Below are 24,668 nucleotides of genomic sequence, written 5' to 3' on the forward strand. Positions count from 1 at the left end.
CTTAGCGGCAGTGGGGGCTTTGAATAATATCAGTCGGTAAGACTTAAGTGAAGTAATTTATGGTAGTGGGTGGGACTTGGAATTCGTGAGGAATGTATTATGTGGAGTTCTTAATTGACTGAAACTGTCTGTTAAGATTTTTTTGAAAATACTAGTGAATGGAAATTAATTAATTTCTGTCTAATTGTCATGTCGAAATGATTAAGAATTTAAGAAAGGAAAAAAGTAATTTTCACTGTCTAAGAGCTATTAGACAGATTAAAGATTAGGAAATAGGCCCATTTTTTTAGTAACAGCATAAGTCTGAAGACAATTAGCTTTTTACAATATATACAACTGAGCAATTACACTATATACAAATTGTTCAACTGATAGTCATTCAACTTATACCGCCTTCTCAGGTTTAGTAACAAATTATCATATCCATATCAGTTAAATGATTTAGAGTGAGTATTTAACACCTGCTCTTTTAAGGCAATGGTTAATAAATTGAATGGGTATTAGATTATTTTTGAGAATTTTAATAAGGAGCAAAATTTCGCGTTGTAAATCTATTGTATCTGTGCAGATAATTTTAATTTGTTGTATTTGATTAATTATTGTATTGTTAATTACTTTTTTGGATATGTTGGAATTCCAATTTATTAATTTGTTAGTATTGAAATTGAAGTTTCTTGTTTTATCAAAAATTAAAATTTTTTGGTAGTTAATGATTTGAAGATCTAGATAGTCCATATGAAGATCTAGATAGCCATAACGATTTGATCTTTATCGAAGTCTGATAAATCAGCTGCTTTTTCCATTATGTTGCTAATCGGGCTATATTTGGAAAGACAACGCATAGCTGCCTTATATATTCCAACATCAGCCGCGCACGCACAGTGGTTTTGTTCCTGGGCAAGCCCATTGGAGGGTGGTCATAATGTAATGGCTTTTTGGTGTACATTCATGGAAGATAGTCATGTCAAAGCAGGTGAAGAACAAGCAAATGAAACTAATGTACAGTGAACATTAATCCTAGGCTCAATTCCTGAAAATTGGGCTGCCTTACATTTATTCAGTGATGTAGCTAGAGAGAAGGGTGTCGCCCCTGCCGGCATCTTTTTCAGGCCTTCATTGTTCATGCTAAATAGTACTTTATAGGAGTTGGTCATGTTAAAGAAGGTGAAGAACAAGGTTCTGAGTTGCCCATGGAATTAGAACTGAAAAGAAAAATAGATTTACACAACTTGATGAAGTTAAAGAAATTGCTGCAAAATTTCAGTAGCTACATACTCTTATTACATCTTCTTTACTTATTAAAAGTAAAAAATACCTGCTAAATTATGATTATGAAGTTAATAAGAAAAAAAATCGTTAAGGGAGCAAGATTTCAAAGTTTTATTTTTGCTGTTGCTATAGAAAATGAAATGAGGATGTTGCAGGGCAGTTCTTTTAAATTTTTTCAGTTTTTTTTCCTAAAATATAAACATTAGAACAATGTTTTAAGTACGAGGGTTGGAACTTTAAAAGTGGCAACGCAGCTGAAAAAACACTACGCAACAAAACCAAAGAATATCGCGTATACCACACGTGAACTACATACCTACCTTACCTCTCAGCAAAAAGACTCATCCTGCCTATGCCATGCGCATGCGGAGTGACGCGAAGAACAGATCCATGTATTAGCTCGAGGTCTAAAGTAAGTGTTGTCAGGATGTTTTCAAAACAAGAACGATGTTGGATAAAAATTGAATGTGCCAGAGGTCGTATAGCACGACAGTGTCATCAAGGGTTCAAGAGGCTTGCGGGAAATCTGCATTGCCTTACAGAATCGTAGCAAGATGGGTGAAAGCATTCAGTGAAGGTTGGAAAAACGTGGCAGACATACTACGGTTAGGTTGACCGAGTGTCAGTGATGCAGACGTGCAAGCTGTTGCTGCACTAATGGACAGTGATCGCTGCCAAACGATTCGTCAGCTGGCTGGACAAACAGGATTAGTGCATACGACTGTGCTGCACATTCTGAAGGAACGCCTGTCCATGAGAAAAATTGCTTCACGATGGGTTTTACATCATTTGACGGAAATGCAGAAATGGCTACGATACGATGCTGCCCGAACCCACCTGGAGCGCTATGAGCGCGAAGGAGATGCTTTTTTACGGCGTATCATTACGCTCGATGAGACTTGGGCCCGATCGTACCAGCCAGAACTGAAACACCAATCAAACGAATGGCGTCTGTTGGAAAATATGACTTATTGTAACCCTTTTTATGCATCATCTTTCCTCCTTGAAATATTTATTAGGCTTAGTTCTTATTTTAAAGGGATATAGTAGTTACTTCTACTTCTTTTTTTCACTGCCACTGATTGTGTTGTGCTGTTTTCAGCTGAATTAAAATGCAAAAACAAAACGTGATGTTACGTCATCTGGAAAGCCGAGTTGTGCCGATAGCTGATTGGTTGCCGTGAGATGACGTCATGCCTACTTCTGGTATAAGTATCTCGCGTCGCTCTGGCTCATTCCTTCTAGTTCTTGCTTTCTTGGCTCTTGGGTGTGCAGTTTCCAGCCCCTATTGAAAGACGTCTTGTGATGCGTGCAGTCCGGGGATAAGTTCCGAGGTTCCAGTCTACAAGATGGTTTTTCCCAAATAAGTTCCTTGGTTCCAGTCTACAATTTGTTTTTTCCCGAATAAGTTCCTTGGTTCCAGTCTACAAGTTGACTTTTCCGGAATAAGTTCCTTGGTTCCTGTCTACAAGATGAGTGACTGCCGCGGGCGGCATCCATGTTCTTCATGAAGGCAGCATTTAACATAAGTTAGCGGCGATGTTTTACTGGGCTATGATTCCTCTACAGTGAGCGGAGTTAGGTCGGATTTAAGTGCCCTCAAGGACTTAATTTAATTTTCAGGTTCTTTTTGATCATTAAGCATGGATCTATTGACAGAGTAGCTAATTTCATTTAAAACCGCATAATTTCTGTTTATGATACGTTTTTCGTGTATTGAATGCCAGTATTTTGGAGACCAGGTAAAATACTATTTAATATATGAAATTTTGATAATGACGGTTATATTATAATTTCTAAGTTACTGATATTGTTTAAATTTATTCATTGTGTTTTTATTTTTTATATATTGTTAATAAATTGGTTAAGTTTGAAACCTTTTATTGTCTTGTCTGCACAACATATAACCTTAGGGAGCTTCTATTGCTACTGCTGCTAAATGTTTAATTTTATAAACTTTAAACTTTGCTTTTGCATCAGCGTCATCACGGGTCACCACGACGTTCGAAATTTCGCCAGAACCCCAACAATGTAAAAGTTATGGTGATTCTCGTGTACGACTGTGATGGTGTCATCCTAACGCATACCATTACCCCGCAGCAGACCGTCACTGCGCAGTATTACTGCTCATTTTTGGAGCACAATCTCCGACCAGCTTTGAGAAAAAAAAACGCAGACACTTTCTGCAGAACGCTCTTCTCATTTTGCATGGCAATGCTCGGCCGCATGCAGCGCTAGCTGTGACTGATTTGTTCAAGCGATGGGGCTGGGAAGTGCTTTACCATCCACCATACTCCCCAGATCTAAGCCCTTGTGACTATGACTTAATTCCTAAGATGAAGGAACCACTTCATGGCACTCACTTCCAAACTGTTCCCGAGATTCTTGCGACAGTAGACCGGTCCATTCAAACTATCAACTAAACAGGCACTGCTACAGGTATTCTGCTACTTCCACATCGTTGGAAACGAGTTGTACACAATGCTGGCGACTATATTGAAGGACTGTAAAACATGGTGACATGAATCACTTTTGTATTCCTTGTAAATAAATAGTTGCCACTATTAAAGTTCCAACCCTCGTATTATAATACTACTGCAAATTTTTCTTGCAATTGCTGGAAATGTTGCTAGCTAGGATAATAGTTTTCCTAAATAATAAGTATTTTTTCCACTTTCCTTTTTATATATGTGCCTGCTAGAAACCAAGCAACTAGCAGAGTTGCTAGTTGCTTGGGTTTTCCAGTGTGCAGCAAAAATGCAAGCTAGTTTCCTCTATAAAGTCCTGTACAGAGGCATTATTCTTAAGAAAAATGGCTTTCACTTGCTATAACCATAGCCCTCAACTAATCTGTTCCCTAAAAATATACATCCTCTTAAAAGTTTTGAAAAGTCTGTCAAAAGCTGTTTATGTTGTTAAATGATAATAAAATATGAAATACCATATTTACGTGCATGTTTCTTCCCTTCATGTATTTCTCCCCTATTTTTTTAGCAAAAATATAATCTCTCTCCCTATATATAGTAAATGTGGTAGCATATGTATAATAGATATATATGAATACATATATATGATATTTCAATATACTTCTGGCTTATGGTAACAGTGTATGTATGTGTTCTGAAATCTGGAGAATGTTGACTTTCACTGGTGAATGTCAACATTCACATAGTCGCTTGATGTATGTCCGAAATATTTTCCAAATACTCTTATTTCTGACTTACACCAGTAAATGTTGACATTCGCTATGTACTAATGGTGAATGTTAAACATATAAGAATATTATATTTTCTTCTTCGTAATTCAGTCGTGAAAAAACGCACTTGAGACTTAAAATAAGAACTTAAAACACGCAGTACATTCAAAATGAGAAAGGAAAATAATAAAAGTTAAAAAGGTGTGTTGCACTTAGTTTTAGCACTTAGTATTTTAGAGTACTTTTCTTGAGAAAAATAAAATCAATTGTTTTTCTTGTTTACTACCCGCAATTAATGCATTTAACTTTTCAAGAAAAAGATCACGATTCACTGCAGTATCCATTCAGTATAAATTAGGGTATCGGGGGAATAAAAAAATTAAGAAAACGTTACTTGCACCATCAAACCTTGCATAAGACTGACAACACTGACTCTCACCAGAACAAAGGATTTGGAGCCATTCGCCTCTTTGTCAAATCCTCTCTTTTTGACCTACACCAGAGCATACTTGTGATTGTCAACATACACCGGTAAGGGTCTGAGTGTACAAGAATGTAATGCAATATTCATTCTTTCACCCACGTATTTGGTGAATGTTGACATTCTCCAATTTCAGTCTTTCACGGTAGCATATACACAAATAGGAAAATGTTTTGTGTAAGTAAAAAAAAAAAATATATTATTGAAATTAATTCATCCTTTGAAATATATGATATATTAATATTAGGATTTCTTTAGGGGTGCTATTAACATGCTATGCTTATCATTTAAGCTGTCTCTTTAGAAATAGTATACACTGCATATTTTTTCCCTTTCAGTTTTCAAGCAGTAAAGTTAGTAGAAAAAGGGGGAACAGTACGGTATTACTAGATTTATTTATAAAAGCAATAAAATGACATTTTTAAGTTTCCACAGTACTTAATTTGCAGATCGGAAAACTCATCGCCCGAAACTAATGCTAAATACTGTAAAAGTTGTGGGTTATTTTGGTCAGAATTAAATTTCATTTAATTGGAAGAGAAACACATAAATTAAAATTTTAAATTAGGCAAAAAAGCAACTTAAGGCCTTAAGTCAAATTTCTTAAAAAAACAGTTTCTGATTTTAATTCTTGGTTAATTCGTAATATATGTCAGTGTGGTTTGATATATATGCAGTAGATTAAAGAGCACTAAATTTTTGTATGATGGAGCACAGGATGTGTGTTTGAAAAGTAGAAATTAAAAACATTTTGATAACTAATCATAGTTGGGCACTCAGCTATAATTCCTTCCTTGGCAGTATAAAAACTATCCAATCCGTAAATTCCAATTCAGTTATTTTCAATGCTTTCAAAATTCTGATAGCAAAGCTTTTTTTTTATTACTATTTTTTCTTGATAGATGATGCTACATTTGTTTTCGCTGTGCTGCGTCTCTATTTGACTTCCATGTTTGTTGTTCTTCCAACTTTTGTAAAAGAAGTTTTACTCCTTTAGAAAGAGGGAATATATTTTATTACTATCATAATCAAGAGATGGCATTCAAAATCTATGCTAATCTTAAGTTTTTTTTTTTTTTTTTTTGGTGTGTGTGTGTGTGTGTTTCGCTTATATAGATTTGGAATTTAAGTTTCGCTTCTATATATTTTATAAAAAAAATTAATTTTCATCCGAAGTTATATCACTACTTTGTTCAGATGATTGCAAAATATCATTGACAGTATCCACAAGTAATATGAGAATCATCAAATGGGCAGTTAAACAGTGTTTGTTCAAAGCTTTTCTGTCCAGCATCAGAGTTTCTTTTCTACATCAGACTTCCTAATCATGTGTTGGACAATCTGAAGAACTTTGGTGAAAGGTCTGAATTTTTTGCTTATTTTTCCCTTTCTAGATAACATTAGAATATTTTAGGATTGGAATAAGTACAGCATAAAGAAATTGAGAGAATTTTGTTGCAGTAAGCATTTCTTTATACAAGTTTATGTATGTCAGTTGAAGACAAAATGTTCTTAACAGATAAAATAGAGATTTTCTGAGAAGTGGTTAATAATTGAATTGAAAATTTAAAAAAATGGATCTTAAGAAAAAGATTGTGTAATTCACATTTGCAAACATAAGCAGAGGTAAGTGGGAGACTCCTGATTTTCCACCGTTCTTCCAATCTGATTTACAACATATTTCTCCTGACTTTCTCTTATTCTTAAAATTTCTCACAATTTTTATGTAGCTTGGCTTAATACTTTGTTGTGATTTGGGGCAACTGAAAGCACTTGGTTCTTCTCTAGATTATATAGGAAAACCAAAGTATTTCATCAGCGAGAAGTTATGCCACTCTCCTGCTTCATGAGTGAGAGCTTGTGTCCAAAAACATCTTGTTCCAGTTCTCCAATGAGCATCGAGCACAAGTGCGTGTCATCTGGCATGTATTAGCTATTGCGCACAAATCAAGACAGAGTTTGTTATTTCGTTCATCTTGTCACTGAGCGGTGTAAGTGCACATGGTTTTGAGAAATAGTTTAAGAAGTTGCGAACTTTTGTTATAGTTATGTCTGCGAAAAAAGGTAAAATGCTCGTGTACTTTCAAAAATCATACACAGATGACTTTCCTTTTAGTATTTCCTCAAGGAAATGTACATTTGTGATGTGTACTGTTTGTCATTGTGATTTTTCGATTTTGCACAGTGGATTGGCCGAAGTTCTCAAACATTGTGTGTACACATGGACAACATGAGTTCCATTGAAAAAAAACAAAAAAATTAATTTTTTCTGTGGAAACAAAGGACCAAAAAGTTATCAATGCAGAATGTACTGTTCGCATTTAAGAATTAGTAACTGAACTTTGAGATATTAATTAGCAGCTATTTATAATTTATTATTAAAACTGTATTTTTTATTATTTAAAAATCTCTTTGTCATTGAGAAAAATCTCCTGTTTCTTAACCTTTTCACGACGAGTTTTTTTTTACAACAGAACAATTTTGATAACATAAACTATGAGTAGGGAACTCTAGAATGCTAAAAACTAAGATGCTATATTTTTAGAAAAATTTTGAACACTGTTTTAGGACCGGGACATATATGTCCCATCAGTCCTGACCGCTGGGACATATGTGTCCCAGTAGTCTTCAATGAGTAATTTTGTAAAGAAAACCAAAGATTTTCTAGTAATAAAAATTTAATTACGAATGGTATGGTTTGAAACAATCAATGCACAATGCGACATTACACATCGTTCCTTCTTTTGTTGTGCACATCTACGGCACCGCCGTCGTGTTTTTGTTGTTACTGGCAGATGGTCACCAACATTGAGTAAGCTTACTGATGTTTTGGATGGGCGTCCAGTTCCTCTATGGCGTTGATACTGTGCGTTGAGCTTTCCGGATGCCATCAGGGCTTCTGCAAGAGGTACAATGAAATCAAGAATTGGGGTTTTTCGATGTTTGAGTTTGCAGTATGCAATCCATGAGTTGACCACTGCACTCATCAATAGGCGAAAAAAAACTTTTTTCCACCACTCGCAAGATTTTCGATCTAATTCATAGACATTTGCCATTTGATCTGCAAGGTCTACACCTCCCATGATTTTGTTGTAGAATTCGATTGCCACAGGGCCCTCAAATTCTTCTTTGCTTCCATCTTTCATGATGCGATTTACTTTAGTGTATTTAGCTTCGTGGCAATTACTTAGCATCATCACTTCCTTTGAATCAAGCCATCTCGCACACAATGCTCCATTTTTAGTTACAAGAAACTCGGCCTCACCCCTTTTGCTTAGTTTTGTTGCAAAATTAGGAACATCTTTGCGTGCCTTGATGCATGTACCAACAGCAGGAAATTTCAGAGTTTCCATCAGGTGCAGTAAAAAATCGGTCAAATGCAAGCATCACGTCTTTACCTCGGACTGTCTCCGTTAGCTTTGATACTACCCGTTCCCCGAGTGTGCCTTGAACTTCACCCGTTTCTTTTCCGGAATAAATGCTCATGTCATATACATATCCTGTTTTTTAATCACATCGCTGTCAAATTTTTATCCCTCTTTTCCCAGGTTTCATCGGCATATATTGTTTGAGGGATGAACGTCCCTTGAATTTTGCCATTGATTCATCAATAGCTTGATATGAGCTTCCGCTTCGGCACTGTTTGAAGGTTTGTTTCAGGCACGAAACAACCTCGTCAATATAATATGTTTTACTTGCATTTTCTGGCTTTTCTGGTGCAGCAAAATATCGTTTCGACAGCAACGTTTTATATCTGTCTCTTGAAATAGCATTTGTTATTGCTACGTTTCCCAAAGAAGGATTAGATGACCAATAATGAGAGAATTTCGGCACCCTATTGTAAGACATGACAAGCATGCATCCAAGGACAAGCATAATTTAAGAGGGGACTGTAGGGTGAATTGTTTGTCCTAACTTTTCGAATCGTTGGTTTGTGCATTGAGAGATCCAAATCATAAGATTTTTTGGAAATATCTTGAGAAACATGTCCAATTCGATAGCTGAATGATTTAATTTGAATAACAAACTAGGCGATGACTCTGCTGGAATTGTCATTCGAGGTTGGAAAGTTGAATCTGCATGAAACCATAAGATTTGTTTGCTGCCTGAAGCATTAACTGATGGTATCTCATCAACTGATGAAAGTGATGCCGTATCAGTATCACTCAAAGCACCGCTGTTCTTTCTATTTTGGGGAATGGTATCATGATCGATATCCATTTCACACTCGTCTGAATCGGATGAGTACTGCAAATTGTGTGTTGGATCTTGAAAATCGGGATCGACTATTTCATCATCCAAATCAATATCTTCGTCATCTGACTCTTCTGAAATTTTTTTGATTTCTTCATTAGTAAGTCCCCGGCGTCGAGTCATTTTAGATTGAATTAATATGTGCCTAAATTAAAAATAATAAGCAACTATTTCAAAAGTAACCGAAAAATATAATATCTAGAGAAAGGATCACATAGGACTGTTGGGACAATGTGTTCCCACTATCCAAGACGAGAGGGACACATATGTCTCGATAATAAACACGGAAGTATAACTTTGCCATTTACCAGTTTATTAGAGGTAATCCGTTTCGTCATCTGGCCTTAGATTTATGGATAAATCAAAATTTAATCAAAAATAGGCAGTATTTCCCAAAACTAAACTATTTACGTTCGTAGAGTATGGAATGAGCTGCTACAACACTTCAAAAACGTGGGAATTGCATTATGTACGGTAGTGTCATCCATGTTCTGTGAATGAAAATACCTTCAAAAATATTGGCAGGACTGGTGGGAAAGTCTCCCATTAGACAGAGAAGCGTTTCTATCCGAAGAGTATTTTTTGAAATTTGCTTGGCACGTATGTGTCCCGTTAGGCACGAAAGGGTTAAAATAATCTCCTGATTTTTTAGTGTCATAGGTTGGCAAGTATGCGTAAGAGTGTTGAAAATTATATTTAGCTTTCAAAACACTTCAAAATAAAACATTTACTGATTATGAGTGGTATCTTTTTCAGTAATAACTAGAGATACAACTGTGTCTTTTTCTCATTTCTAAAATTTGTCTCTTCTGCTAAAGTTACTTCTAGTCATTTTTACTTATCAAATTTGTCATAATGGGGAAATGTTCTGTTAAATCTATTGTATAAATCAATAACAGTAAAGAGATCAAGCATTAGTATTGGTAAGTAATTTATATTAAAAAATTCTGTAGCAGACCTTTTTAGCTGTTAGCACAGTGTTATCTTTCAGTGTGCCTTATGATAATTCATGAGGTGGGAACTTCGGTAGCTTCAAGATGGTCCTAAAGCTGAGGTTAATGTTCTTATAGATAAGCAGTGGAGCCTCTGTCTGAATTGCACCATGTAACTGATATCATAAAGTACCCAAATTTAAGTAAAATTATTAAATGATTGTTATGACTTTCTCATTAAAATGCCTATGAGCAAGGATTTTCTGTTTCAGGAAATTTTTTACTGGACATGCTTATTTCTAGCTCAAACTGTGTGTGGGTTGAAAGCAGCTGACTCGCCAGATTTTTTTTTTTTTTTTAATAAAATTAGAGTGTAATGAGAGCAATACCTTCTTTGTGTGTGTGTGCAAGAATTGCCTTTTGGAGCATATTCAAGAGGTATGAGTATTAACGATATGTACTTTAGCATACAATTTGGAGTTAAACATCAGCACCCTTTCAAGGGCCCACATAGCAAATTGCTTTTGTTTATATTACCCGGTTGCAGTTTGTGGGGATACAGCTGCATCTTGCAGTGTAAGATCAACAACATAATTTGATAGACTCATTCATGATTCTTGCAGTTTTCCGAACACTTCTGATATCTGTCATAGACTGTACTGCTAAAATCTAGAATTGTGCTGCTACATGGTTTGCACAAGAATTTGTTACCATTGCTGCTTTGATCATCTTAGTTTCCTCATAACACTGGATAAGAGTGTTAGTATTATCAGTCTCGGCTTATCTCCTGTTTCTGTGTATGAAAGTATCGTAAAAATGAAACAGCTAATTTACCTCTTGGGTAAAAAAGTTTCGCCAACATTATTTTATCATTCAAACTAATGATAAGTCATCATTAAAAAATCTGTAAATGTAACTTGAGAAAGGAAAAAAAATAGAGTTTGGTGGGTGGGCAGTTTTTTCTAGTTTTTCCCATATTTGTGCTTCCTATGATGCTGCCATATGTCATCAAAAATTAGAATTAAAATTTTTCTCTTGCTGAAAAAATTCAACTTCATGACATGATTATTTTTTTAAGAATTTAGAAAAATCCAGCACTTTAGGTAGTACTCTGTATATTGACTCTGCAAGTATTTTTCAGTATTCTGAATAAAGTACATAAGATTTCAAAGGTATAAATTTTAATATATATACATTTGATGACATATATGCTTGTATATATTTTTTAAATAATGAATTTTATAATGTGTAATAAACATTCTATTTTATTTTAATTTATGTAAAATTGATCATTTTTTCAGATGGCAAAACTGAAGAAGCAATGACTGTTGATGAAGATGATTTTGTTCAACCAGAAGATGCTGAAGATGAGCTTGAGTCACAGAAAGAACAAATTATAAATCAAAGTGAGATGGATGAAGAATTAATGAAAGATGTGGAACAGCAGATTAAAACTGCACAAGAAGCTTCTAAAGCAATAGCTGCAGAACAAGGTAGACAAAAAGAAGAGGAAGAGGCTAGACAAAAGGCAGAAGAGGAGATTAAAAAGGCTGAGGATGAAGCTAAGGAAAATGAAGCTAGACAAAAAGCTGAGAAAGAAGCAAAGCAAAAAGCTGAAGAGGAGGCCATGCGGAAAGCTGAAATAGAATCTAAGTTAAAAGCAGAAGAAGCACGAGTACAGGCTGAAGAAAGAAAAAAATTAGAAGAAGCGCAGAAAAAAGTGGCTGCGGAAGAGGAAGAGAGACGTCAAAATGAAGAACAACGAATCAAAGAGGAAAAAAGGGCTGCTGAAGAAGAAGAAGAGAGAAAAAAAGCTGAAGAGGAGAAACGAATTCGAGAAGAACGGAGAGTAATAGAAGAGAAGGAGCAAAGAATTCGGGAAGAAAAAAGAGTTGCTGCTGAACTTGAACGAAGAATGGCTGAGGAAGAGGAAATGAAAAAAGAACAAGAAAGATGGTTAGTTGAGGAACAAATGCGACGAGCACAAGAAGAGCATAAAAAGAGACTAAAAGCTGAGGAACAGAAACGCCTTTTAGAAGAACAGCAGCAAAGACAACTTGCTGAAGAGCAGCAGAGGTATATTGCTGAGCAACAACGTATGTTAGCTGAAGAACAACAACGATTATTAGCTGAAGAAGAACTTCAAAGACAAAAAAAGGAGCAAGAACTTTTCCAGTTACAGCAGAGAGTTTTGCAAGAAAAAGATAATGTTCAAACTGAGCATTTTGGTAATCAGATAACTGTATCTGCAAGTTCAGCTACACCTCTTCCAATGACTGCTCCCCCATATGTTCCAGCCCCAGTGCATGTAATGAACATCATGCCTCCACCACCTACTGTTCTTATGACTAATATCCCACCAACTTTGCCACCTGCACCACCTATGGTTTCTGCTCCTCCAATGGTTTCTGCTCCACCACATCCATCTGTTCTGCCCAGTATCCAAGTTTCTGTTGCTGCTTCAAGGTTCCCACCTCCACCTACTGTGAGTACATTGAAAACTCCTGTCACGGCAGCTCTACCTCCTCCTCCACAAATAACTCAAGTTAATGAGGAAATCTCAAAATCTCTTCCTAGTAGCGTGACAGGTGTAAACCATAATCTTACTGCAGAGCTTGAAGCAAATAAAGACATATCTGAAAGTATGGATACCACTGAAAATTCATCGAATGAGATAAAACTTCCACAAGCATTGGAAAAGGTTTTAGCACTAAAAACGGAACGAGCTCAGCTTTTAGGTGTTGATCCAGATTCAGTTGTTCAGCCTTTGTCGGTCTCTGAAGAAAAAGGATCATCTGCTAAACAGTCTGTTGTACCATTAGTTTCTGTTGATGAAGATGAGTATATAGAAGAAGAAGAATCAGCAAAGAAAAATAAGGAATCAAAAAGTAGACGGCACAAAAAGAAGAAGAAGAAGCGTCATACTAACAAAGAAGGAAAAAAGGAGACTCATAGGCGAAGTGAAAGCTCTTCAAAATCTAAAGAAACTAGTGTAGATATAGATATTGAATATGTACAGGAAGTCATGGATGTTAGTGATCCTCTTTATTCACAATTTATGAAAATATTTGAAAAATTCAAATTAACTGAAGGTGAAAAAGATAAAGAAGAAGCATCCACTGATGCTGCGAAAGATGTCAACAAAGAGGAAAATATAAATCCAATGTCCCTTAGGAAGAAACCAGTAGATTTAGATGATGATGATGACGATGAGAGAGATGATGATGACAGAAAAGATGAAGAAAAACCCAAATTATCTAAAAGAAAACTAAAAAAACTCAGTCGAATGAGTGTAGCTGAATTGAAACAGAAAGTTAGTCGCCCTGAACTGGTTGAGATGCATGATGTGACTGCAAAGGATCCTGTCCTATTACTTCATTTAAAAGCATCTCGTAATACTGTACCAGTTCCTCGTCACTGGTGTTTCAAGCGTAAATATTTACAGGGTAAACGAGGCATAGAAAAACCAGCTTTTGAGCTTCCAGATTTTATTAAAAGAACTGGAATTATGGAAATGCGACAGGCTTTGCAGGAGAAAGAGGACCAAAAAACAATGAAAGCTAAAATGAGGGAAAGAGTGCGACCAAAATTGGGCAAAATCGACATAGACTATCAAAAACTTCATGATGCATTTTTTAAATGGCAGACAAAACCAAGAATGACAATTCATGGGGATTTATATTATGAAGGTAAAGAATTTGAAACTCGATTGAAGGAAAAAAAGCCAGGTGATCTTAGTGAAGATTTAAGAACAGCTTTAGGTATGCCCACAGGACCAAATGCAAATAAGTGTCCACCACCTTGGCTTATTGCAATGCAGCGTTATGGTCCTCCTCCTTCTTATCCAAATTTAAAAATTCCAGGCCTGAATGCACCCATTCCTGAAGGCTGTTCATTTGGTTATCATGCTGGTGGTTGGGGAAAGCCTCCAGTGGATGAAACAGGACGTCCTTTGTATGGAGACGTATTCGGAACCCAAATCGCAGAAAATCAACCTAATATCCAAGAGGAAGAAATAGATCATACTTTGTGGGGAGAACTTGAATCTGAATCATCTGAAGAGGAAGAAGATGAAGAGGAGGAAGAAGATGAGGAAGAGGAAGAAAAGGCAGAGGATGAGAGTGGCCTAGTGACACCTGCAGAAGGCCTGATTACTCCTAGCGGATTTAGTTCAATTCCAGCTGGTATGGAAACACCAGATATGATAGAATTGCGTAAAAGAAAAATTGAGTCGGAAATGGAAGGTGGTGAAACTCCAGCATTATATACTATCCTTCCTGAGAAGAAAACTGAGCGAGTTGGTGCTGCCATGATGGGATCAACCCATATTTATGATCTGTCTGCTGCCATACCTGCTAGTAAGTTGAAAATGCCTGGTACTACATCTGTGCCTCCACAGGGCATTGAAGTAGCTCTAGATCCTAGCGAGTTGGAAATGGACACTGCAGCTATGGCAGCACGGTATGAACAGACTATGCGTGAACAGCAGTCGCAGTTAGAGAAGGAAGATTTGAGTGACATGGTTGCTGAACATGCAGCTCGTCAGAAAAATAAGAGAAAGAAACAGCAAATGGACAGTGCAAAACCACCAAAGAAATATAAGGAGTTTAAATTTTAATTCACATACTTATACAAAAAAAGTATGTTGTACAAAAAAGTTAGTAAAGAACTTGTATTGTTGTATAAATTAGTTTTTATGTACATTGCTCTTTAAAGCACATTTTACATACCTTGAAATAAATGCAGCACTTCTAATTTTAAGCAGTGTTCCAACTTTCAGTAAAATAAGACTGTATAAAATGCTTTAAGTAAAACAAGATTTTTGTACAAATTTGTTTCTAAAACAGTTGTTACAGTTACTGTATAATTGTTTTAAAAAACTGTTCTATTACATTGGTTTTATTTATATTCTTGCTCCATGCTTATATTTATTATTTTCTTAATTAAATTATGGCAGAATTTTGAATTCTGTGGATTGATTATGGTATAGCAATAAAATCCATTCATTATTGAGAAATTTGTGCTTTGCATCATCACTGATGTTTTTTGTTTAAGTTGTCATTTAGGAGGGGGGGCTTAAAATATATGTATCTCAATACCTTTCCATGCATAATTTAAATAAGTCAGGTATAAAAATGATGTACAACTGCTGAGTATTTACCAAAGAAAAATCTTCTAATATAGGAAATAAAGAGTAAAATGAGATTATATTTCTTTAATATTGCATGTATAACTTTTTTGATGAGCATATCAGATATGAGGCTTGGAAAAGACTTTTCCATCACCTGCCATTTGAGGGTTTCTGGCTGAAACATGTTTTGTTGAATGCCATATCCCACCTAATTAAACGAGATTTTTAAAAATTTAATTGAAAATGTTTTGTTTGAAGCTCTGCCCCTAGTACTATTTCTCTGAAGAACTAGTTTTCATGTAAGTCAACTAAGTGGGTATCCTGAAAATAAAAATTCCACAAAATGTTTCTTTTGACATGTTGTTGGGGGTGGCTTGTAGATGTGATATACGTATTTTATCTTTAGAATATCAGTTAACAAAAAGATTCATTTATCTTTAAATTTATCAGTAGTGGTAAGCATCCTTATAGTATCTGTTGGGTCATCAGTTAGTAATGCACCTCTTTGCAGTAAAAGAAATCTAGATATGCAGTCTGCCAAAAAGTGTATAATATTTAACAATTGATATCTATGTACTTCTTTCAAAGTGAGATGAAATAGTGGTATAGTTTGACCGTCTGAAGCGCAACCCTGGTTGGCAATCTGCCAAAACACATAGACTCATCCAAAAGGGGCGGTATTACTTGCTGCGACATGAAAGGTCTTCTCTTCTCTGAAAAGAGCTATGCTGGAGGGAAAGAAAGTCCCCATCCTTCCACCCTATTTTGAGAATAATTCAGTTCGAATGGTGCATGCGTGTTTGCGCTTATGGTCACGGGTGAGACGGTCAAACTATAGCAGTGTATGGTTGGATTCATCTCATTAGATGTTGTTGCTTACATAACTATGAAATGAACATGTGGCACATGGTAGTAAATCCTAACAGCTGGCACATTTACATTTGGGAGGTAGGAGCATTTTCAAAGTAATGTTCCAAATTTGAGAATGTTGTTGAAGTGCAGTCAAAGTGGAGGCATGTGTTCACTGATAATTACATTCTGAGATACATAATACCATCTGTTGTTTGCACACATGAAAATCCAGCCTACGTTTTACAGTAGTGAGTCTTGCTTAATCAGGTCTGGTGCTGAAAAAGTTTATATGCGCTATAGAAGTTTGCCCAGTACAAGTCAACTATGCATTCTGAAAGCAACAACGTGGAAGATTTATATTCTATGATTTTTGCATGTGGTTAGTGATATGCTGAATGCAGAATAGCAGAAAATTGACCACTTTGGCTACTACTGAAGGAATTAAAATGGTATATGCAATAATCCTTATGGCCACTGTGGTCAATATTGTAGGAGGAGCTACTGTAATAAGTATCTGTCCCTTAGTGACCATCACTTTGAGCACCTCTTGTAATGACAGTTTCAAGCTATTTTATTTTCATCTTGTGATGTATTAAAAAAATTTACTATCAACATGAAAGTTTTCATCATTTAGAGTGTGTTTGCACGTTTTTGATGAACTTGTTTTGGTCTCTGTTATTTCAACCTGTAGCGATCTTAATTTTTAATATGCTAGTGAAAGAAGTTCTCATGTTTTAATTCAAAGAATGAATCAAGCTGTGTTCGGACAACTTGGGCAAACATAGTAGCATCTGGGCTTCCATGTGGTTATATTGTATTGTCTCAAAGTAGCAGTGTGAGGGTGATTTTCATACAAAATATGATCCGAGCATGATGAAGATAAAAACAATCATAAAATACTGTGTACACATATCTAGAAAGTCCTATATAAATAATATACAGGTACAGGTAGAAGGGGACGGGCCATCAGAAGCCTAACATTCGTCTTACAGGTGTAGTTCCACTGTTACTATACTGTTGTGCATCAAGTTTGAGCGATAACATCCTGAGGTGGGTTAAGTCCGATGATCTCTCAACTTTCTTCGCCTACCACCAACCTCTCAAGAAAACTTTAGCTCGCTATCTATTTTGAATGTTTTCTTGCCACACAGACACTGTATGTTTACAAAGGTCCATGCTTTCACCAGGATTCAGACTTGGGCCCATCGGTATAAATGGGGCTAACAGTTAATCAGATTCATATTATTCTTTAATTCATGCAGAATTAAACAAAAAAATTTCTTTAAAGCAGATTTGAAGATAATGTGAAAAAATGGTAAATGATGTGCATTTGATAAGTATTATAGTGAATGTGAACTATGACTAATTTCTTGTTCAGATTGTCTTAATTTTTTGCAGTGTTTTTATGCCATATGCGAGATGCATTGTCACAGTGAAAAAAACATGCTTTCTGTTAAGCAGATGAAGGTTTTTATTAATAATAGTTCATCATGTAGCCCTTTAGTGACCATTTGATTTTCTGAATGCGGTTGATAATGCACTGATGGAAAAAATACCTTAACACACCAAAAAAATTAGTGTACAGTAATGAAATTTCAGCAATATATATTTCTTTGTAACATATTTAATTAATTACATTTTCAAGATCACTGGTTAATGCAAGTGCAAGAAGAGCCATTTCAAATATGAAATGCTGGTACATTAAGAACCTGTGTAACCACCAGAATGTCAGTTTTGTGGATGGAGTTCCATGCCTGTTGCAGTTGGTCGGTCAATACAGGGTTGATTAATGCTAGTTGTGGATGCTGTTGGAATTGTCATCCAGTGATGTCCCATACGTGCGAGTGGAGAAAGATCTTACGATCTAGTCGGCCAAGGCAACATTTTGGCACTCTGTAGAGCATGTTGGGTTACAACATTAGTATGAAAGTGAATGTCATCCTGTTGGAAAACACTCCCTTCAATGCTGTATGGCAGCAGTCTGGTTGAATCGCCAGACTGATGTACAAATTTGTAGTCAGGTGCATGGGAAACCACAAGAATACTCCTGTTGTCATATGATATTGCTCCCCAGACCACAACTCCAGGTAGGTCCAATTGTGTCTAGGCCACAGACAGATTGGTTGCAGGCGCTCACCTGGCCTCCTTCTAACCAACGTAACGGCCATCACTGAGTCCAAGGCAGAACCTGCTGAAAATTCAAAAGATCACCACTCTGTCCTCCAGTGAGCTCTAGCTTGACACTACTGACTTTGCAAATGGCAATCAGTAGTCTGCATGCTATAGAGTGTATGGTTCATAGCTGTCCTTTAAACCTTTGAGAACTAGAATGCAGAAAACATGCAGTTATGAGCTGAACCCCTCATAAAGAACCACCGACCCATGCATTTTCAGCGGTTAAGCCTAATTTTTCAAAAAAATTTGTATAAAATCAGCATTATGATACGTATTTAGTGTACTTATTCGTAATTTGTATCATTATAAAGAATATAGCGTTAATAGAAAGAAATGAAACATGCAAAATACTAAAATTATAGCTAATATATTATAAAATATACACGTGGTAGCAAAATTTGAAATACAAAATGTAAAAAAAATTAAACAATACTTATCTGTCGGTAGTTAAATTCCAATTTAAAAATTCTGCTGTGTGTGGAATAATTCAAAATGAGGATTGACACAGAGAACAATGACACCTTTTTTCGCCGAGCAGGTAAGATGCATCACGAATTGGGAAAAAGCTGGTGTCTTTCCCTCTTCTGTAATAATGCTGTAAAGTTACTTTTTAATTAGCTAAGTAAGTTTTAAAATAAATATAAAAAGGGACAACTGAACTGAGTTTTTCCAGCACGAAAGTTCGCAACGTTACACTCGCTATAGTTAGCTAGATGCGTTTTTCCACCTACTTCTAACAACAACAAAAAAATTAATGAAAACGTTGAACTGGATGCACTTCCCCACATTCTAATAATGAAAAACGCAAAGATTTAAGCAAACCACAATTCAGAAAGGGATAATATTTTTTTAAACCAAATTGAGCTTTCTTTCATGGTTATGTGAACAGAATAATGCAAAGAATTGTGTATTTTCACAATCCATTTTGTTATTAACAAGCATGGATCTATGACAATTAAGACCAAAATTATAAATAGATGATTATAGATTATGTATAACTAAGAAAATAGTTCTTAGCCCTGGATGTGCCCACCTTAATTATGTTGCCCATCGTGGCCATTGTAGTTGAAAAAGTTCTGCATCCACATTTTCACTGAGGCTTGGTGTTATTTCTTCTTGTATTGATGAACTTGCATTTCCATTGGATAACACTCCAACAGCATTTATTGTATTTTTGATTTCCCTTGCATATAGATGTATTGTAAAAAATAGTAGCTTGGTTTTAATTTAAATTTAATAGATATAGGCTATACATTTTATGCAGAAGAAATGTAATTTTACTGTAACTTAGGTAGTGATGTAAATTATCTGTTAAAGATTCCGTAACGAAGTGTACACTTGTACGTCACAATCCATTTTGTTATTAACAAGCATGGATATATGACAACTAAGACTGAAATTATAAATAGATGATTATGGGTAATGTATAACAAAGAAAATGATTCTTAGCCCTGGATGTGTCATTGGTGAAGCAACATAACGTCACCCAAATAGCCAGTACCGGTTAAGACATTTAGAGGCCCTAAGTGCTTAAAAGGTTTCTGTGCCCCTATATATTTCTACCAGTGTATTCTTCATTTCTTCTCTCTATTTAGCTTCACCATGCATTCTATGATAAAACTGGCAGTGCGAAACTTTTTGGTGTCCCCTTTCCTTTATGCTCTAAGCAAGTGCTTATATTCCTTAACCCCTTACTAATGTCATTCAAATTTAGTTCGGTCAATCCAATCATGCCAATTACCTAACTGTCTTTGGCAGAAGAAAATTTCTACTCAGTGAAGCCAGAAATGAGTTAATTTCCATTTATCAAATGCGTAATACAATATAATTCACTTTTTTCAGCGAATCTCAATAAATGGTAATACTTGTTTCATATTTATTTGAAAGTTGGGTGGAATTAGCTCTAAAGGCACTTATCGGCCATGGAAGAGGAAAAAATATTTTTTTTCTTTTTTGACACATTTTTCTGAAAAATACTCTGCAGGCAAGGGGTTAATGTTTGAAACGAAAGTTCTAGATCAAATTCGAATCGCTCATAATCCAAAATGAGAGATGCATGGCCTGGAGGGTTTTACATAAATTTTAATTAAACTTAATATTTACATATATACAATGTAGGCTAAAATGCCTGAATCGAATATTAAGGCTCAAAAAGCAAGAACTGAATAGTTCCATCAAAGAATCTAAATTGAATTCTATTTTCAAGAAGAATAAAGTTTCAAGTCATGTGTTCAGAAGGGGAAGGGTTAAGTCAGCCAATAGATGGACTTCTAACCCCATCTCTTGGCGATATTAAAGAATATTCCTTAACAATGGTTAATTCAGCCCTGCAAATAGCCAATCTTTATCTACAGTATTATGCAAAAAAAGAAAAAAGACCAAGTCATAGTTCTGAGGCATCTTCATGCTAATGAAATGCTGACCACTTAAAAGAATAGATTTTTTAGCTTTGAATAGCTGCTACTGGGATTTTCTCTGATGATATGAATGCATTGCTCTCCCTGTGACACAGTGGCGTAGCTAGGGTGGGGCAAGGGGGGACATTTGTCCCCGGGCGCAGCATCCAAGGAACGCCAAAATGATGCTACAAAATTTTTTAATGAAATGTTTTCCATTCTTGGCACATAGAAAGGGGAGGAAATTCTTCAGTTGTCTCCGGGCACTGGAAACTCTAGCTACGCCCTGCTGTGACACTGTATGATAAAAAATATTTTAACTGTTTAAATTTAAAATAATTATTTCAGTAAAAAATGTATTGTAATGTATTTTGCAGTAATTGACAAAACAGGCAATCTTATTAGAACATAAATTTTATTTCTAGTTCACGGAGATAGATAATTTGAAGAAATTCGTTAGTGGCAAAACTTTCATACTACTACTAGCTGGTGAGCAACGGTTACATAATACAAATATGGCGTTGCCACTTCAACAATAAATATAGTTATTTAATAAATAACAAAATATTACAGTACTGACATTAATTTCCTCTCAGAATTATTATGTACAGGATATGGCAATAAGCCATTATAATGTTTAGCCACAAATTAAACTTGCATATTTTCTCCAAAGTAAAAAATAAATAAATAAAAATCCACATCATTTTAATGCTGTATCTCCATTGACACACTTTACAAACAATCACTCATTTGAACCAGTTGTAAGGCATTTTCATCAGCATTCATACAGAGTTGGCTCTAAACTTTTTATCACCTGGTATATTCTTTGCAGGTTCTAAATGTTCCCAACCAGTGATTATATTCTAGAAAGTTTGCCACCTTGAATTATGTTGCCCATCATGGCCATTGTAGTTGAAAAAGTTCTGCATCCACATTTTTACTGAGGCTTGGTGTTATTTCTTCCTGTATTGATGAACTTGCATTTCCATTGGATAACACTCAGCAACAGCATTTATTGTATTTTTGATTTCCCTTGCATATAGGTGTATTGTATTGTACAAAATAGTAACTTGATTTTAATTTAAATTTAATAGATATAGGCTATACATTTTATGCAGATGACATCTAATTTTACTGCAACTTAGGAAGTGATGTAAATTATCTATTAAAAATTCCGTAGCAAAGTGTACACTTTTACATTTTTAAGTATTTTATGCAGTTTTATTTTTGTACCCATTTATAATGTATTTCTTAATTTTTTCTGCTGCAAAAGTGACAATAACTGGCAAAAACTCAGAAAATAACTATAAAGTTGTTAAAGTGTAGAGTGTTTATAAATGAATGGTGCAGTTTTAAAAATTAACAATAAATCAATATGTTACATTCTCCATTGTAAAACCTACACTGTAAGCATTTGCTACTGTCCAAGTTTCACATATGCTACCTGCTGTTTGCTTGTCACGCTTACTGCACAGCTGCAGAGTCAGTTTCCAAGATGGTGTCATAGCAGGAATAGGCTTTCTATGTGCTCCATTTTGAGGCATCCAGATCTGTGGTTAAAGTACAGCACAAGTTTCATGCATGGTTTAGGAAAGACTCATCACACAAGAATAGCATAAGTTGATGGTCCAGCAATTCATGAAAACTGTGTGCCTTTGTAAAGGCAAGAGTTCTGGTTGACCTTGTGTCTCTGATGCAAACGTTGAAAGAGTGTGTGAGGTATTTCAGTGAAGACCTTGCAAGTAAAATTAAGACTGCTTAGTAAATCAAGCAAGGGAATAGGACATGCCAAAGAATATGGTGTAGAAGATGTTACATAAGCAGCTCTAAATCGCAGAAAGTGATATTAGTGAAGACACTTACACAGGCAATCAATGTGAAAAGGCATGATTTTTGTGAAGAGATGTAGTTAAAAATGGAGGTTTTGTACAAAGATGCATCTTCTGCAATGAAGCCACTTCCCATGTAAGTGGCAAGGTGAGCAAACACAATGTCCATATTTAGGGAAGTCAGAAACCACATACACAGATAGAGCATCACCGTTCATAGAAAAATAAACATTTTATGTGCAGTATCCATGAGAAAGTGCACCGCCCTTTTTCTTTTTTGAACAAGAAACTGTGACCGGTGACTCATTTCTAGATGCGTTGGAAACCTGATTGTTACCCCAGCTGAACACTAAATATGATGATTACATTTTGAAACTGGATGGTGCTCTGCCCTATTTTCACAGGAATGTATGAGAGCTTCTTAATCAATCTCTTCATCAATGCTGCTTGACTGAGCATGTTGCAACAGCAGACAATAACAAATATGATGATTACATTTTGAAACTGGATGGTGCTCTGCCCTATTTTCACAGGAATGTATGAGAGCTTCTTAATCAATCTCTTCATCAATGCTGCTTGACTGAACATGTTGCAACAGCAGACAATAACCTTCTATCGTGGCCACTGCCTTTGCGAGATTTAATACTACGTGAATTGTTTCTTTGGGGGTTTGTTAAAGACTGAGTTTTTGTGCCACCAATGCTTGTATCTCTTAATAATTTTGTGATTGGATAAAGCATGAACTGCAGACCATTACAGCGGACTTACTACATCAAGTATAGTAGGAATTCAATTACTGTGTAGATGTATGTTGTGTGACCAAGGATACATATATTGAAGGATTGTGATTAATGCATCAAAAACCTGGGCAGAACTTGCCACTGCTTATGCTGTAAGCTTTGTCCATATAAAGTGATATAACCATTTATTAATTTTTAAAACCTAACCAATTCATTTATAAACATCCTGTATTGAAAGTAGTAAAAGGCATCTCTAATTTGAACCTTAGAGAACTTATTCTAAATTTCAATAAATACAAGAACCATACCATTTTATTCAATAAAATAATTAAAGAAATATGTAAAATTCGACAACTTAAAACCAGTTCACTGTCCTGTAAAACTCAAATATTTTCTACCATTTTTCTCCTCCAAAGGTAAACTTTTTGTGTCTGAAACTGGCCTTAGAATATTTCTTTCCTTTTTCACCAGCTGTGAAAACCTATTTAGAAGTTCTGTTCAGATCAACTTGAACTGTGTACTCTTCACTTTCAGTGAACTGAATAATGACACCCTACCGAAGACTATAAAATGCAAAGCCTGGTGGATTAGAGTAGATAGCTTTCACTTTGACCCCACTTCTTGACCTCCATGTCTTGGACATAACTGCAAGATATTTATTGTCTCTTAGAAGCTATTCATGTCAGCAAGCATAGATATCATTGTAGTTTTAGGGAGTTTAAAACAAAAAGACAATTTATTTAAATATATAAATAACTTTTAAGTGAAATATATCATAGATCATTTTATAAATGAAAAAACAGTTCTATGTGAAAAATGTGTTTTGAGAGAAGTTCACAATAAAAAGTATTGTTCAAAACTCGTATCCCTTTCTTCTAATCTTATGTATTTTTCGATTTACATCTTGTAGCAAAAAGAGTAAAACCTGTTGCAATCTATTACAATGTAAATGCAATTTTTAATTGTACAGTAAAAGCTTTGTTCATTGAAGTAAAAAATAAGTGCATTAGCTAAAATGTTAGTACATTGCATATTTGAAATAGTCTTGAATACATTTTATTATTTTCTTGATGCATTGTAATAATAGTAATGTTCGAATTATTTCTCATATACTTTTATGTATTTAAATATATATATATATATTCTTTATGTGAAAAATCTTTCTTTAGCTTGTATATTTAAGATTAATGTTTAAAATTGCAATTATTTAATTAATATATTTTTTTATTTTATTTTTTTGCTTACTGTACTTTTTCTCCAAAAAAATTTTAGTTATGTAAATATAAGAATAAGAATAGCGAGATTGCTGTAAAAATTAGATCTGTAAAAAATTAATTTAAAAAAAAATTCACATTGTCAAAATATGAACATTTTTGTCATTTAAAACATTTCTGTAATTAGAAGTATATGACT

General features: G+C 35.1%; 1 protein-coding gene across 2 annotated transcripts in view; it reads left to right on the top strand.

Moving 5' to 3' along the window:
• LOC118196961 (uncharacterized) overlaps window positions 1-24,120 on the top strand; it is a 38,636-nt gene extending 14,516 nt beyond the window's left edge. For both annotated transcript variants that reach the window (XM_035368428.2, XM_035368429.2), the window contains exon 2: window positions 11,434-24,120. In XM_035368428.2, the coding sequence (XP_035224319.2) occupies window positions 11,434-14,750 (3,317 nt within the window). In that variant the 3' untranslated portion in view covers window positions 14,751-24,120. The remainder of the gene's footprint in view (window positions 1-11,433) is intronic.
• The last annotated feature ends 548 nt before the right edge of the window (window positions 24,121-24,668 follow it).

Source organism: Stegodyphus dumicola, chromosome 2 (genome assembly GCF_044657685.1).
Source record: "Stegodyphus dumicola isolate Sdum_Otavi_A_Nest chromosome 2, ASM4465768v1".
Classification (NCBI taxonomy): domain Eukaryota; kingdom Metazoa; phylum Arthropoda; class Arachnida; order Araneae; family Eresidae; genus Stegodyphus; species Stegodyphus dumicola.